General features: G+C 40.2%; 1 protein-coding gene across 1 annotated transcript in view; it reads left to right on the plus strand.

Annotated features, from left to right (window-relative positions):
* mypn (myopalladin) overlaps positions 1 to 14,084 on the plus strand; it is a 33,649-nt gene that overhangs the window by 5,792 nt on the left and 13,773 nt on the right. Inside the window, exons 3-9 of the mRNA XM_034682348.1 lie at positions 9,420 to 9,595; positions 10,661 to 10,712; positions 10,807 to 11,260; positions 11,343 to 11,417; positions 11,500 to 11,641; positions 13,539 to 13,562; positions 13,891 to 14,037. Coding sequence (XP_034538239.1) covers positions 9,420 to 9,595; positions 10,661 to 10,712; positions 10,807 to 11,260; positions 11,343 to 11,417; positions 11,500 to 11,641; positions 13,539 to 13,562; positions 13,891 to 14,037 — 1,070 coding nt within the window. The remainder of the gene's footprint in view (positions 1 to 9,419; positions 9,596 to 10,660; positions 10,713 to 10,806; positions 11,261 to 11,342; positions 11,418 to 11,499; positions 11,642 to 13,538; positions 13,563 to 13,890; positions 14,038 to 14,084) is intronic.

A 14,084-nucleotide genomic window follows, 5' to 3' on the forward strand; every position in this document is an offset into this window, starting at 1 on the left:
GACTGATATTACTTCCTACTTTGATGATTTTGTTGTTGGATTATTGGAGTTAGTTAGCGGTTTCTGGCGGTAGTTTGGTTTTTAGATTGTTTCCAATTCAAGCGAGCTGGTAACTTTAGTTGTAGGTTATCTTTAGCTGGAAGTATATCCAGTACGTGTCGGCACCGTGTCAGTTCTTCTCTGAGACAGACTCTGGGGACAGCTCTCTTTCTCTCGGGACCATCAAAGTGAAGTCTGTGTCACCCTGAAAAAAGCCTAATGGACATACATAGCTGCTAACATTAGCCAGCTACCGTTAATAAACAATCACTTCATCCAACCTCTGCTAAAAACACATTCACTAAACTGAAACTGATGCCCCTGAATCTCTGGCTGCTTACACTGCTGATTCACTTGCTGCAAGTAGCAGACTATCTGACCTGCCTGCTGGGGTAACACGATGATATGAACATCCTCTCACACAACAACAGCTGTCAGAGAGACTGAGGAGAGGGACACTTAGAGTGTTGTAGCATGTTTTCAAACTTGTTTAAAGATACAAAACACTCTGCTTTTATACACTTTTATACACTTTTATACACTTCAAGACAACTTGACACATGAACACAAGGTCAATATATATTATATTGACAGTCAAAAACATTATGGTGCTTTGGGAAACATTCTGTTAGTTGATCCCCCTCTTCTGATATGTGTGTGTTGGGGCTGATGACAGCACATTGCAGCATTTAGCAAGTTACAGTGGCAAGGACAAACTTCCTTTAACAGGCAGAAACCTCCAGCAGGACCAGACTCATGTTAGACACACATCTGCTGAGACCGTGTTGGAGAGAGGGACAGAGGGAGATGAAGAGAGAGAGAGATGATAGTGGTGAGACGGATAGTAGTAGTTGTAGCAGCTGAAGTCTGGCACGTCCACAGCTTTTCAACTTGAAAACCAAATATTTCTTCCACACCTCTGATGCAGGATTATCTTAAAATGTACTTTATTTCCCATCTCAACAATTTAAAGTATTTGCTTGTTAATGTCCCTTTATAAGTTATTATTTTTGTTTTGGAGGCTTTTGCATTGTCATAAAGTTCATAGGTTAGCAGCAGCATCTGTACTTGTGAAAGAGTGAGTGTATTTGAATCATCTGAACCAGAGAGAGAGGACTGTTTTACAAAGTCTGCATTGTAAGGTATTTCCTTAAACATGTTTAAATCTAAGAAGTTACCTTGATCATCCATCAGATCATTTACATAAATGCATCCTGAAAATAAAGTGTTTTTAATCCTCCCTTATTACACTTATTTGGCAGACTGTGACTTTTAAATACAGTGTTTTATTTCTCCATATGAAGTTTTGTACTATAGAGTTTACCTTTGTAATATTTAAAGTAGTAACATGAAGAGAGGAGCATGGATAAAGCAGTTTGGATATTCCTTCAGCTTTGGATAATAAGATCTCTCGTTAACCATTACCAATGATTTCATATTCAATATTTCATCCTTGAGATAGTTTTCTGCCCTTTCCTTTGTGTTTTGCATTCATTCTATGATCAAGTATTTCACCTCATGTTTGACGGGAATAGTCATTAGGCCAATGGGCACATCTGTGCAAGAATAAAAAGGCACCTTGTTTACTTCTGCTTTTCAAAACCAAAAACCAGTGAAGCCTGACCCAGCATACTTAAAATAGACCAAACAGAACAGTCATACTACAGACTGCATTCGTAGGTAGTATGAAGCAGTGGGTTTTGAAAACAGCCCATGAGCAGGGTGATGAGGGTCCTTGATGATGCTGGTGGCTCTGCAGACACAGCTTTGAGAGTAAATCTCCAGTACGCTGTGGAGAGGGGAACCAGTGATCCTACTGGCTGTCTTTACAATCATGTTCAGCTGATCTTGATCAGACACCTCTCAGCTGCAGAACCAGGTAGTGAGGCGATAAGAAAGAACACTTTGAGTGGTGCCTCTGTAGAAGGTGGTGAGTTGTGGAGGAGCAGACCTGCCTCTTTTAGTCCCCAACAGGAGTTGAGCTGCTTTGCTTTCTTAACAATGGCTGAGGCGTTGATATTGGAGGTCAGGCCATGTGCAAGGTGCAGTCCCAGGAACTTGAAGCTGATGACCCTCTACACAGCCGTGCTAAGGGTGGTCAGTGGCATGTGAAGGTGTGCCAAATCTCCTGAAGTCAATCGCCATCTCTGTTGTTTTGTTGATGTTGAGGGAGAGATTATGAGATGTGCACGATGTTGCAAGCTGCTCCACCTCCATCCTGTTTGCAGACTCATCACTGTCACTGACGAGACCCACCACTATCGTCCCGTCAGTGAACATTGTGTTGAATCAGGCAGTGCAGTTGTAGGTTGAACAGCTGTGGGCTCAGGAAACAGCCTTGTGGTGAACCTGTGCTCACAGAGATGATTCTTTATGTGCAGCTACCAACTGTGACAGCATGCGCCTCTGTGACAAGAAGTTCAGGGGTCTAGGCCAGTCCATGCCTCAATATGTTTAAATGAACCCTATACAGTGAGTATCAGGGGTGAGAAAAACTCTTCCACATCTGTGGAACATCCAGGCTAACTTTCATCAGCACGTACAGCTGGCAGGCTAGAACCAGGTCTGCAACTGTCTTATGATTTCAAAATATCAAAGAGAGACAAAAAAGAGAAGAGCTTCATGGCCTACAAAATGTTGCTAGAGGCAACTTTAGTGCACTAGTGCCTCATGGCATACAGCAGGTGCCCCTGCTCCTCAAACAGCCTGAGGACACCACAGTGCCAAAGGAACAAAACCTACAGACTCCATGTTACTCTCACTAGCATTGGACTCATACCACACACACACACACACACACACACATCCACCCACCTCTTCACTCACTCACATGTGCTATCTTGTACAGATCGCTGTCATAGGTATCATGGATAACTGACAGGCTTACAGCCTCTCATGTGACTGACCATTCAGCTCGCACGATTGTGGATCTCTGTGAGGGGGGGCAGGACACTTTATCTACCTGTATGATTTTACATATAAAATACTGATGACAGTTATTGATTATATTTCCTGACAGCATACTTAAACAGAAGCTAAAATATGTTAATCAGGTGAAGATGTTGTACTGTATTAAAACTATGTGGGCATATCCCTTAAATTGTGTTTTCAATTGTATTTCTCCACAGCACCCTCAGTTTGATACCATCATGGCTGCAGGTGAAATATTATGTCTATAACTTAAACTTAAAACACACACGACACAAGATTAAATCAGAGAGAGAGATCACTGTCAGGGAATAAACAGAGTTATTATAGTCAGATATATCTAATGATGAATAAACAGAGTTATTATAGTCAGATATATCTAATGATGAATAAACAGAGTTATTATAGTCAGATATATCTAATGATGAATAAACAGAGTTATTATAGTCAGATATATCTAATGATGAATAAACAGAGTTATTTTAGTCAGATATATCTAATGAAGAATAAACAGAGTTATTATAGTCAGATATATCTAATGAAGAATAAACAGAGTTATTTTAGTCAGATCTATCTGCTATAAATGATGAGAAATAAGACGCCATTAGTACATTCACTCTCAGTGTTTTCGTCTTATCTCTCAGTTCTTCCTTCATGTTTCAAACTCAGCTGTGTTGAAGTTAATCTGGATTATGTGTTTAACTTCTTCATATTTTCTGTCCGTGTCTGTGATTGGTCACATGTTGCCTTCTCCGCCCTGTTCATGTGAGCGTGCTCAGGATAATTCTGGATTGACTCAACATGTTGATAACCAGCTTTGTGTGACAGATTTTCTCGATCTCCTTTGTTAGGTTAAGTGAAGCTGGATCAGGAAAAGAGGTCTGAGATATGTTGAACTCGTTTCATAGTATTAGCCCAATGTGTGAGTACTTTATATACCATTGAGTTTCAGTGCTCTGAGTTGACTCACTGTCTCACCTTCAGAGATAGTTATTGGTTCCCTCTGTGTGTTATCAAGGTGTATGTCTGCATAAACACAAATATTACCCTTTTCAGTGTGTTTGCTGCAGTTTCTAGTTTCTATAAGAAAGTAGTTGTTTGACATTTTGCCTATTTGTATCAAAGCCTTTTCTGTTCACCCTTAAAGACTATTAGGCTGTTTTGGTGTTTTCTTTTTTTCTTTTTTTCTTTCCTTTTTTTTTTTTTTTTTTCTTTCTTCTCTTGTCTGCATATATATTTCTGGTTTGTGTCATGTTTGTCACAAACTGTCAAATATTAATGCAATTTATTCTTGCAGCAAAAGAAAAGAAAGAAAACCTTTTTCTTCTGTGCTTGTGACTGTGTGCATGCGACCATCACCATCCCTCTTAGAACTCTGGCCTATCTTTTATTGACAGCTAATATCATGTTCTGTAAAAGAGGGCGTGCACACCTAGGTGGACCAAAACAAATAATAAAAGAAAGTAAAAGAAAGATTACATAAGGATATACAAAGGGACAGGGAAAGAGAAGGAGAGAGAGACCTAAGACACTTAGATGGAGAGGGACCATCTCACCATGACGCCAAAAAACCCGTGTGGTGATACTAATGATTAAGCAACCCTTAATGTCCACAATCATTACTGGAGCTTGGGTCGCAGAGGGTTGCCGCCGTGCTGTGTTCTATTTGTGTAACAAGACCACCACTGGTGCAGATGATACCACTTGGGTCAGATCAGCCGAGCGGTTCAGCCCAGCACCCGGGCCCCGAGAGCAGTCAGACCGAAGGACCCAACGCGCAGCGGGAGACCCATGCCAGGGGACAAGCCAAGGACCCAGATCGGAAGCAAACAGGTACCGCCGGGGCACCCAGGGCGACCCCCGGGTCACCCAGCAGGAGGAAAGGGGGGCGAGGGGGGAGAGATCCCGCAGCCCCCCCAAGGAACACCTCCACAACACCGCCCCCACAGCCCCCCAAGACAGAGCCAAAGGAGCCACCAGGGCCGTTTTGGTGTTTTCTAAGGGTGACAACCTCCGGCCCCGAGAATTGAAGCCAATGCAGAAGTGAAAAAGTTGCAGTTCATAAAGTGTCCACTTGAGGCTGGCTCTGGAAGTACCGGAAACCACATACACACCAATTCAAAGAAGACGATCTTTACAGCAGAAATGAACATGTTTACAGCCTGGTTCAAAAAACGAGTGTAATCTGGATAGCTCATTTCTTGATCGGCACACACTGTACAGGGGTGATTTTTTCACAACGCAGCAGTTTCGAAGATACTAAGATAACGAGTTTTCCATTATGAGAGGCACAGCTGACTTGATTGACAGGCGGGAACACTGTAGCTGTTGGCTAGGAGGCTCAAAGCCCGCCTCTTTACATCACACTAGCTTGACAGAAGTTAGAGTGAGTTCAGCATTTCCAATATGGCTCCCACTGACGATTGGCTTCAAAACAACGTTTCAGAAACACATGGGTGACGTCACGGATACTACTTCCATTATTCATACAGTGTATGTTCATACCCAAGCATTGTCTGGTTGAAGCAGCCTGTTTGTTTATCCTCAGTAATATTTTTGGTGTTTTTCTTTCTCCCTTTCAATCATTTGTGATTTCAGTGGTTACTCTTTTCAGATAGCTTTCAGGGTTTTTATTCGATTAGCTTTGAGTGTCCCTCTCAATCTCACTCTAACAGAATGAGTCAGCTAAAGGCAGACACAGCAGACCCTGTTGTTAGTGACTCAGACTTCAATTATAAACTCGTATTTGATATGAAGTCCTTATCTTTTTTTCAAGACCTATCAGAAGCATGTGTCTGATGTGAAAGTGGTTCTGCAGAGGTTACTGCAGAGAGGGAGTGACAAAAGGACACATTAACTATTTCCCTTATGGGGCGCTGGTGGCCCAGCGGTCTAAGCGCCCCACATACAGAGGCTACAGTCCTCGTTGCAGGGGTCGCCGGTTCAATTCCCGGCTTGTGGACCATTTCCTGCATGTCTTCCCCCGCTCTCTACTCCCCACATTTACTGTCTCTCTTCACTGTCCTATCAAATAAAGGCAAAAAGGCCAAAAAATATAACTTAATAAAAGTATTTCCCTTACTGCTCTCTAACAACGTGTGTCCACAGTTTAGTCCGAAAAGCATGGAATCCTTACTTTTTCAAGTCTCGTGCTAATCACGGTCGTAAACCTAGAGCCCTGTTATTGGTCCCCACCAAGTCAGCCTGTCTAATCCTCAATAGAGAATTGTGAACTATACTATAACAATTTCACAGACAAAATGAAGTTATAAGGAAAAAATTCAATCCTGTATTCAGGGAGCCCTTTTTCAACTCTTGCCCTCCCTTAACTCTAAACCATATCAGAGAAATATTCACCTGTCTAAAGCTATGTTTCAGACAAGTTGTCCACATATTGTATTATTCAGTCAATCGATCCATCATTTTTATAAAGCACCAATTCACAACAAATGTTATCCTCAGGCTCTTCTATTATTAACAAAGACCAAACATCAATACAGGATAAGATCCAGTCCCATCTTACAGACAGGACTCAGTCTGATCTCATCTTAATCCAGCATGAGCAGAGCACTTTGCAGCATTTAGCAAGTTACAGTGGCAAGGACAAACTTCCTTTAACAGGCAGAAACCTCCAGCAGGACCAGACTCATGTTAGACACACATCTGCTGAGACCGTGTTGGAGAGAGGGATAGAGGGAGATGAAGAGAGAGAGAGATGATAGTGGTGAGAGATAATAGTAGTTGTAGCAGCTGGAGTCTGACACATCTACAGCAGCAGAGATCCAGAGGAACCTACAAGACAAGGGAGCTCAGGGACTCCAGAAAGGTCTATGCTTAGTAACTTTAATGGGACAGGGAGAGTTAAAGTAAGAGACAGGCAGAGAGAGGAGAGAGAGGGAAAGACAGGATCCCAGTGTGTTAGCTCCCCCGGCAGTCTAAGCCTATACCAGCTTAACTAATAGCTAGTCCAAGCCTGATCAAGCTCTAACTATAAGCTTTATCAAAAAGGAAAATTTGAAGCCTACTCTTAAAAGTAGAGAGGGTGTCTGCCTCCCGGACCCTGACTGGTAAATGATTCCAAAGGAGAGGGGCCTGATAACTGAAGGATTGACCTCCCATACTATTTTGAGAGACTTCAGTCATGATGAGCAGGCCTACATGTTGGGAGCGTAGTGTTCTAGAGGGGTAATAGGGCACTATGACCTCTTTAAGATATGTTGGTGTCTGACCATTAAGAGCTTTGCAGGTCAGAAGTAGTAGAATAGTATCATCTGAAGAACAGTGAACATTTATGGAGGGTTTCCTCATGATAATACCGAGACGAAGCATATGTAAGGTGAAAAGGATTTTTATGTATTATTAATTGTTCACTATCGTTTGGGTTTTTCCCCGCCTTCTTTAAACATACTACAGTTTACCCTCTCTTCAGAACTCTCTCTTGATCCCTTTGTTTTTAAGTAATTTTAGACCTATGACTTGGCACATGGTGTCCACTCAGCTAATTTCTTTTATGAACCACAATCAGATCTTTCAAATGTCAATCTAGTTTCTACTGTCGACATAGCTCTGAGACGGCTCCAGTCAAGAGCCACAGGTTCATTTCCTGTCTGTCAAAGATGCTTGGAAATGCCTCTTCCTCCACAGAGAGCCGATGACCTGAAAGAATCTCAGGAACTAGGCCAGCGACTCTACTAACAACCTCATGTGGCTACCATTAGCACACCAACAACTCAGAGGCTTATATTTTCTAGCTCTGTCCACCAGTTGCCTTTTTGTATCAAGCTGTGAAGGAATCCCAATAAGAAGTTATTGTCATTACCCCCTTTTCCACCAGTTCTAGCTAGAATCTGTCCTCCAGCCTCGGTGTCTATCTAATAATGACCTTAAAGAGGTCCATGATCAAAGTTATGCTCTCCTGTTTTGCTCAGTTGAGGCAGTTGTCTAAAACCTGGTCTATCTTTTCTCCTTCCGACTCAGGAAAAGTGATCTATAGATGTATTTCCTCCAGACTTGACTACTGTAATGTACTCATGCAGGCATCAGTAAGCACAACATCCAACATTAATTCAAACTGCTGCTGCCAGGCTTTAAACAAATAGCAGGACAAGTGACCAAATGCTATATCCGTGAACTGCTAACACTCTTTGAGCCTGACTGCTGCCTGAGGTCCTACTCAGGGTTCCTAAATGTCGACTGGTCACAAGAGGTGAATGAGCATTTGCAGTTCAGGCTCAACAGCTGTTGGACTCCCTGACTGAAGACGTCAGACAGGCAGACTCAGAGTTCTCTTTTAAATCTCTACTTGAAACTCACTCATATATTGTCTCTTTGTCCTGACCACTGGCTTAGCTGCACTTAACTCTTTAACTTTGTATTATTGAAGAATTAGACCTTACTCATTTTTTTATGTATTATCATTTGTCTTGATTGATTTTTAACTTGTTTTATAGTGTCAAATATTTTTAGGCTTTATTATTAGCCTTTGAATATCTGTAATCCATCTTGATTTGAATGTAATTTGAGTTAAAGTTTTTATTTATTAAGCGCTTTGAAACTTGGTCTATAAAAAACTCATCATTATTAATATAATTATTATAATAAAAAACATATTTTCATTTATTATTATTATCATTATTATTATTATTATTATTATTATTATTATTATTATTATTATTAGCATTATTATTATTATTATTATTATCATTATTATCATCATTATTATTATTATTATTATTATTATCATTATAATTATTATTATTATTATTATTATCATTATTATTATTATTATTATTATTATATTTTATGCATACTTTATAATTACTTTATTATCATTGTTATTTTTATTATACTATAATTTTATATTATTTATTATTTTTATTTTATTTCAATTTATTTGTATTTCTCAGAGAGCTTTGAGTTTCTATTTGATGCATTAAAAAATCACAAAATCAGTCTGATTTTAATTTTCAATTCATCAGAAAATGATTAAATCACCATTAATAAGCTTTGTGAATTTTTGACCAACATGCTGTTATTTTTTTTAATACATCACATTTAGTTTAACCTTTAAATTTATAGAATTACCTGTCTCATTAACAAAACAGTACAAAGATTTGTTTTATAGGTTTTTTATGTATTAAAATGTATTATTATGTATGATAAATTGGAATATTGAAATGTTTTCTAATGATCACTGCCACATGAAATCATGTGTGCATTTGTTTAGCTGAGATGCCGTGCAATTGCAAAACTGTACATCTCTCATATAAGCATTACTCAATAACTCTCCAGAATATGATTTATGTGAAATACACAAAAGTGAGCATTCCCCTCTAAATGTTTGAAATAATGAAAAACTATTTAATATGATATTTGTATAGAAAAATATCTGTGTAATGATCTTGTGGAGCTACATTTTAAGCAGTTTTCTGTCCCTGTTTTCTTTTTCTCAGGTGGTTTTGCGAGGGCAAGGAACTGGAGACCAGCCCGAACATTCAGATCATTGCAGATGGAGATCTGCACTCTATGGTCATCTCAGAGGCTTTTGAGGAAGATACCGGACGCTATTCTTGCTTTGCGTCGAACTGCTACGGCACTGACTCCACGTCAGCTGAGATCTATGTTGAAGGTATTTCTTCTGTTTGTCTCTTATTTTTTCTTTTTTCTTTGTATTAACAGTTGAAGGTGAAATGTGGGATGTTAAGAAGTACGAGTAGTACCACTGGAGCACCATATCAGACAAAACCAAGTGGAAACACCAGACCAGTTTATTCTACCCTGCAGATTATGCGCCTACCTGTGAGCCTGACAGTTTACAGTGAACTCCAAGGGAGGTCATGATGATGATGCAGGGAGACCATATACAAAGTGCAATACTGAAAATAGGTTCAACAAAAATATTCAATAAATTCAGCCTGAAAGAAACTTTCACACAGTTATGTTCTCTGTTTGGTTTTACTTCAACAAATAGCTTAGGAAGACAAGTTCTCAGTACTTTGAGAACATTTTTAAAAATGTGCTTATATGTATACTTAAGTAGACTCACAGACCAGTACTTTCAACTTCTGCTAATCAAAATTGCATCAGAGTAACTGTACTTTTACTTGAGTACTGTGTAGAATATATACTGTTTCCATCTCTGATTAAAGCGATTATCAATCAATCAATCAATCTTTATTTCTATAGCACCAAATTACATCAAATGTTCTCCTCAGACTCTTTCCAAACAGAGCAGGTCTAGACTGTACTCTATGTTCTATTATTAACAAAGACCCAACATCAAGACAGGATCAGATCCAGTCCCATCTTACAGACAGGACTCAGTCTGATCTCATCTTAATCCACCATGAGCAGAGCACTTGGCAGCATTTAGCAAGTTACAGTGGCAAGGACAAACTTCCTTTAACAGGCATAAACCTCCAGCAGGACCAGACTCATGTTAGACACACATCTGCTGAGACCATCAGTGATGGCCTTTACTGCTAAGAACTCTGTCTTAGCTCATAAATTCAAGTAGCGTATTTATTAATTTACTAGCTCACAGACGGTCATGTTGGAAAAATCTATTTGTATATAGAAAAGAGATTCACGCTTCCTCTGCGTGTTTCATCTATTTTAATTTAAATTCTATGAAACAACCCTTTAAGAGGAACACTGTTGGTGATGAAGCTTGTGGATTTGTTTTAACTGACAGGTGCCTCTTCTTCGGATTCTGAAGTAGACCACAACGTTGGACATGTAGTCCAGTGAGTTTATTAATTCAACAATAACTTCAATGGATCTTTAGCCTTCTACTTCTCAACAACACCAGAACTTTCTTCTTCCTCTCATTTTCCAAAGGTCACAGAGGAAATCTTTACCTCAGTCATCAAGCCAAACTGTCTCTGCAGAAGAGGGCCCTCCATCAGCCCGTCCAGCATCAGGACCTGAGAGACCGTCTGAACACCTCCCCTCTCTACCAACTAACCCAATAACCCTAGAGGGTCCTCTTCCAGTCCAGACAACAGCCACCATCCTCCTGGTCCCAGAGCTGTCTAAAACACCTGTGGCATCAAGAGCACACCTTCTCCAGGATGAGGAGGAGGAGGAGACTGCTGTGAGGTCGTTTCCTGTTGAGTTTCAGAGTGATACAGAACTCTCAGCGGCTCAGGATGTGTCAGCGTCTGTCTCAGTCATATCCACACCATCGCCCATGATGACAGCTACAACGAAAGCCACATCATTACCTTTGAATTCAGTAACTTTCTCTATGCTGCCTGTCCCGTCATCTACAACATACACACCCCACGCTGAGGTAAAACAGCTGTTTGGATAAATGTTCCTCAGTGAGATTTTTTAACCTTTTAATGAATACATCTTTTTTCTTTTGTCCTCAGAATCAACCCTTGAACAACAACCACATTCAAGTGATGGATGAGAAACAGACAATGGCTGCCCCTGTGTTCACAAAGGTAGTGTAACTCTCAAAAAGATGCAGAAAGCTGCAAAATACTGTGTGTACTGATGTGTAATCCACCACGTCTGTCCAACAAGAGCCTGCAGGAACTCCTTGCATCAGAGGGCCAGCTGGTGGTGCTAGAGTGCCGAGTGAAGGGGGGGCCATCACCTCAAGTGGACTGGTACAGAGATGGAAAACTGGTAGCGGAGTCTCTTAACTTCCAGATGCACCAGAAAAGTAAGCTGTCCCGCTGCCACACAAAGTCTGAACATGCAGATGAACTCAACAGATGAGATTAACAGGTTCCTCCTGCAGCAGCATTTGACATGCTGTTTTGAAGGAATATTTTAAAGTCAGTTTAGTCTAAAATACTTTTTAATCTCACAGTTTATTCTGTCATAAGATCATTGGTGTGCCTACAGGGGTGGATCTAGTCAAACATATTCATGTAGAAATATTAGGTGAGCCTACTTTGAGAGTCTAAACCCAAGATTTTATTATGGAAAGCTAAATATAGGATCTAGATGTAAACAGGAAATGTGATGAATACTCAAAATTGTTTCAAGGAAAGTGTAGATTTACCTTCAGTGGACACATAAGGGAGGAACAGGAGCAAAACCGGGGGAAACTGTGCAGAGCTGAAGAACTTTGTGGGCTCTTTTGTCCTTGAAAATCATTAGAGCTTGAATTAGACCTTGAGATGGAGCAGATAGCAAGAGCGATGAGCAATTCTTGGTGCTAATGTGGTGCAATCCCCCCTCTGAGAACACACAGACTACACATTTTAAAAGTGTTCCTGTCTGTTTGCAACCTGTCCCTAGCGTTATATTACAGTATTTCTCAATTGCTAAAACACATTTCTTGACATCCACCATGATTTTCTCAACACCATAAGCACAAAACTCAATTTTCAAACTACATTCACCAAACCTCTGACTCTTCCAAACCAAAAAACGTTGTCAGATCATATCCTGAGTCAATCAAAATTCAAACAATACTGAGCAGTCATTACACACTGCATCAAAAAACTGAAAACACAATGCTCAGCACATGAAGCTGTAGAAATCATGTTTATTATTCACAGTAGGATAAATGAGTGTACCACCTGTATCCAGTCAAAATAAAGTAAACACAGATAGAAATGAGAAGAACATGCTCTGTCACAGTAGCTCAGATTTCATCAGAAGTTACTGTTCTTTCTCTTTTTCCATTTCGCTCCCCTCCTCTTCCTCCTCAAACACCTCTTACGCACACTCTTCCTCTGCCTCTCAGATTATCTCTGTCCATTGTACAACCTTCAACAACCAGTGCTCTCTGAACTGGCTTATATTGGTTTCCTCACATCATTAGCCACAAGTGTGATCAGTTTTGAGTGGTTGTGTTTAAGCTGTGACTCCTGGGCTTCAAATGTGTTTCACTTTTGCTACCTGTGCTTACCTTTATGCAACACAAGTGCATCACAGTGCAACATGTGTTTTAGTGAGTGAGAATGTGTTTGAAGTTGTGTCTAACAGGTGAAAAGTGCCAAAAGAGTGACTGATTCAATACATGGGTTCAGACACTAAGAGTTTGGTTCAGACAATAGGGTTTAGTGTTTTAGCATGTGAGAAATACAGTAATGTTTTCTTAAAGGCCCTGTGAGGAGTTTTTCACCAGCTGAGAAACAGACTGAAACCGACACTGATGCCTCTTTATGACCTTCAAAAGCAAACAAGACCATGAACAACAACACTGATACCTTCTCTGTTGTCATTTTGAATGCCTTAAACCACTCAGAGGGGGTAGGTGTCAGACCACATGATTGACATTTGTCCTTAGGAACACCCTTTTCTGGCTGTTTTCATGGCAAATAATCACATTGAGTGATTCATATGGCTGTTAAAAGACAGCAGGGTGAGGTTTTTGTTGAAAACACTACCTTTGCATGTACAAAAAAAGAGATAAGAGGTATCACTTTGTCCACAAGGGGGCACCAAAATTGATATAAATCAAAAGTTCCTCACAGCAGCTTTAAGTTTCATTGTGAAATTTGGCATCATAATTCTGAGTGGTTTATAATCAGTGATAGTCTCAAACTCTACACTTTAATGTTTGTTGTTATTTCATCACAACATGTGTTTTGTTTCTGTTTCAGAGCCCAGATCTCCGACTGAATCAGGTACATATTTCATTTAACTCTCAGTCAAAAACAAAGCACTGAAGCTGCCGGTCTGTTCATGCACATATGACTCTGCTTGAGTAATTGTTTGCTCTGCGTGGCTCGGGCTTATGCTCTTCCTCTGAGAATAAGCCAGGGCTGCTTCTCCTGACTTGGGACCTTAAAAGGCAGTCTCTCTGTCTGTGGTGTACCATGGCCGATCACTTCGACCTGCTTTAGCTTGCAGCTCATGTTACACTTTGACTAGTTGAGAAATAATAATGATGAGGTGTTCTGGTAGTTAAAGCATCTTCTGTATGTAAGTATGTCTTTTTTTTCCACTTCTAAGACGAGATCTGCACTCTGGTCATCACTAAAGCCAGCCGTGAAGATTCAGGGATGTTTACTTGTTCAGTAAGCAACCAGTATGGATCCACTACAAGCACTGCAGCACTCACAGTGACAGGTAACATTATTCATCACATAAAACATCCATGTACTTATTAAAATGCATTTAACTGACAGGCATCTCCTTCTGTTTCT

This window comes from Notolabrus celidotus, chromosome 4, assembly GCF_009762535.1.
Source record: "Notolabrus celidotus isolate fNotCel1 chromosome 4, fNotCel1.pri, whole genome shotgun sequence".
Taxonomy (NCBI): Eukaryota; Metazoa; Chordata; class Actinopteri; order Labriformes; family Labridae; genus Notolabrus; species Notolabrus celidotus.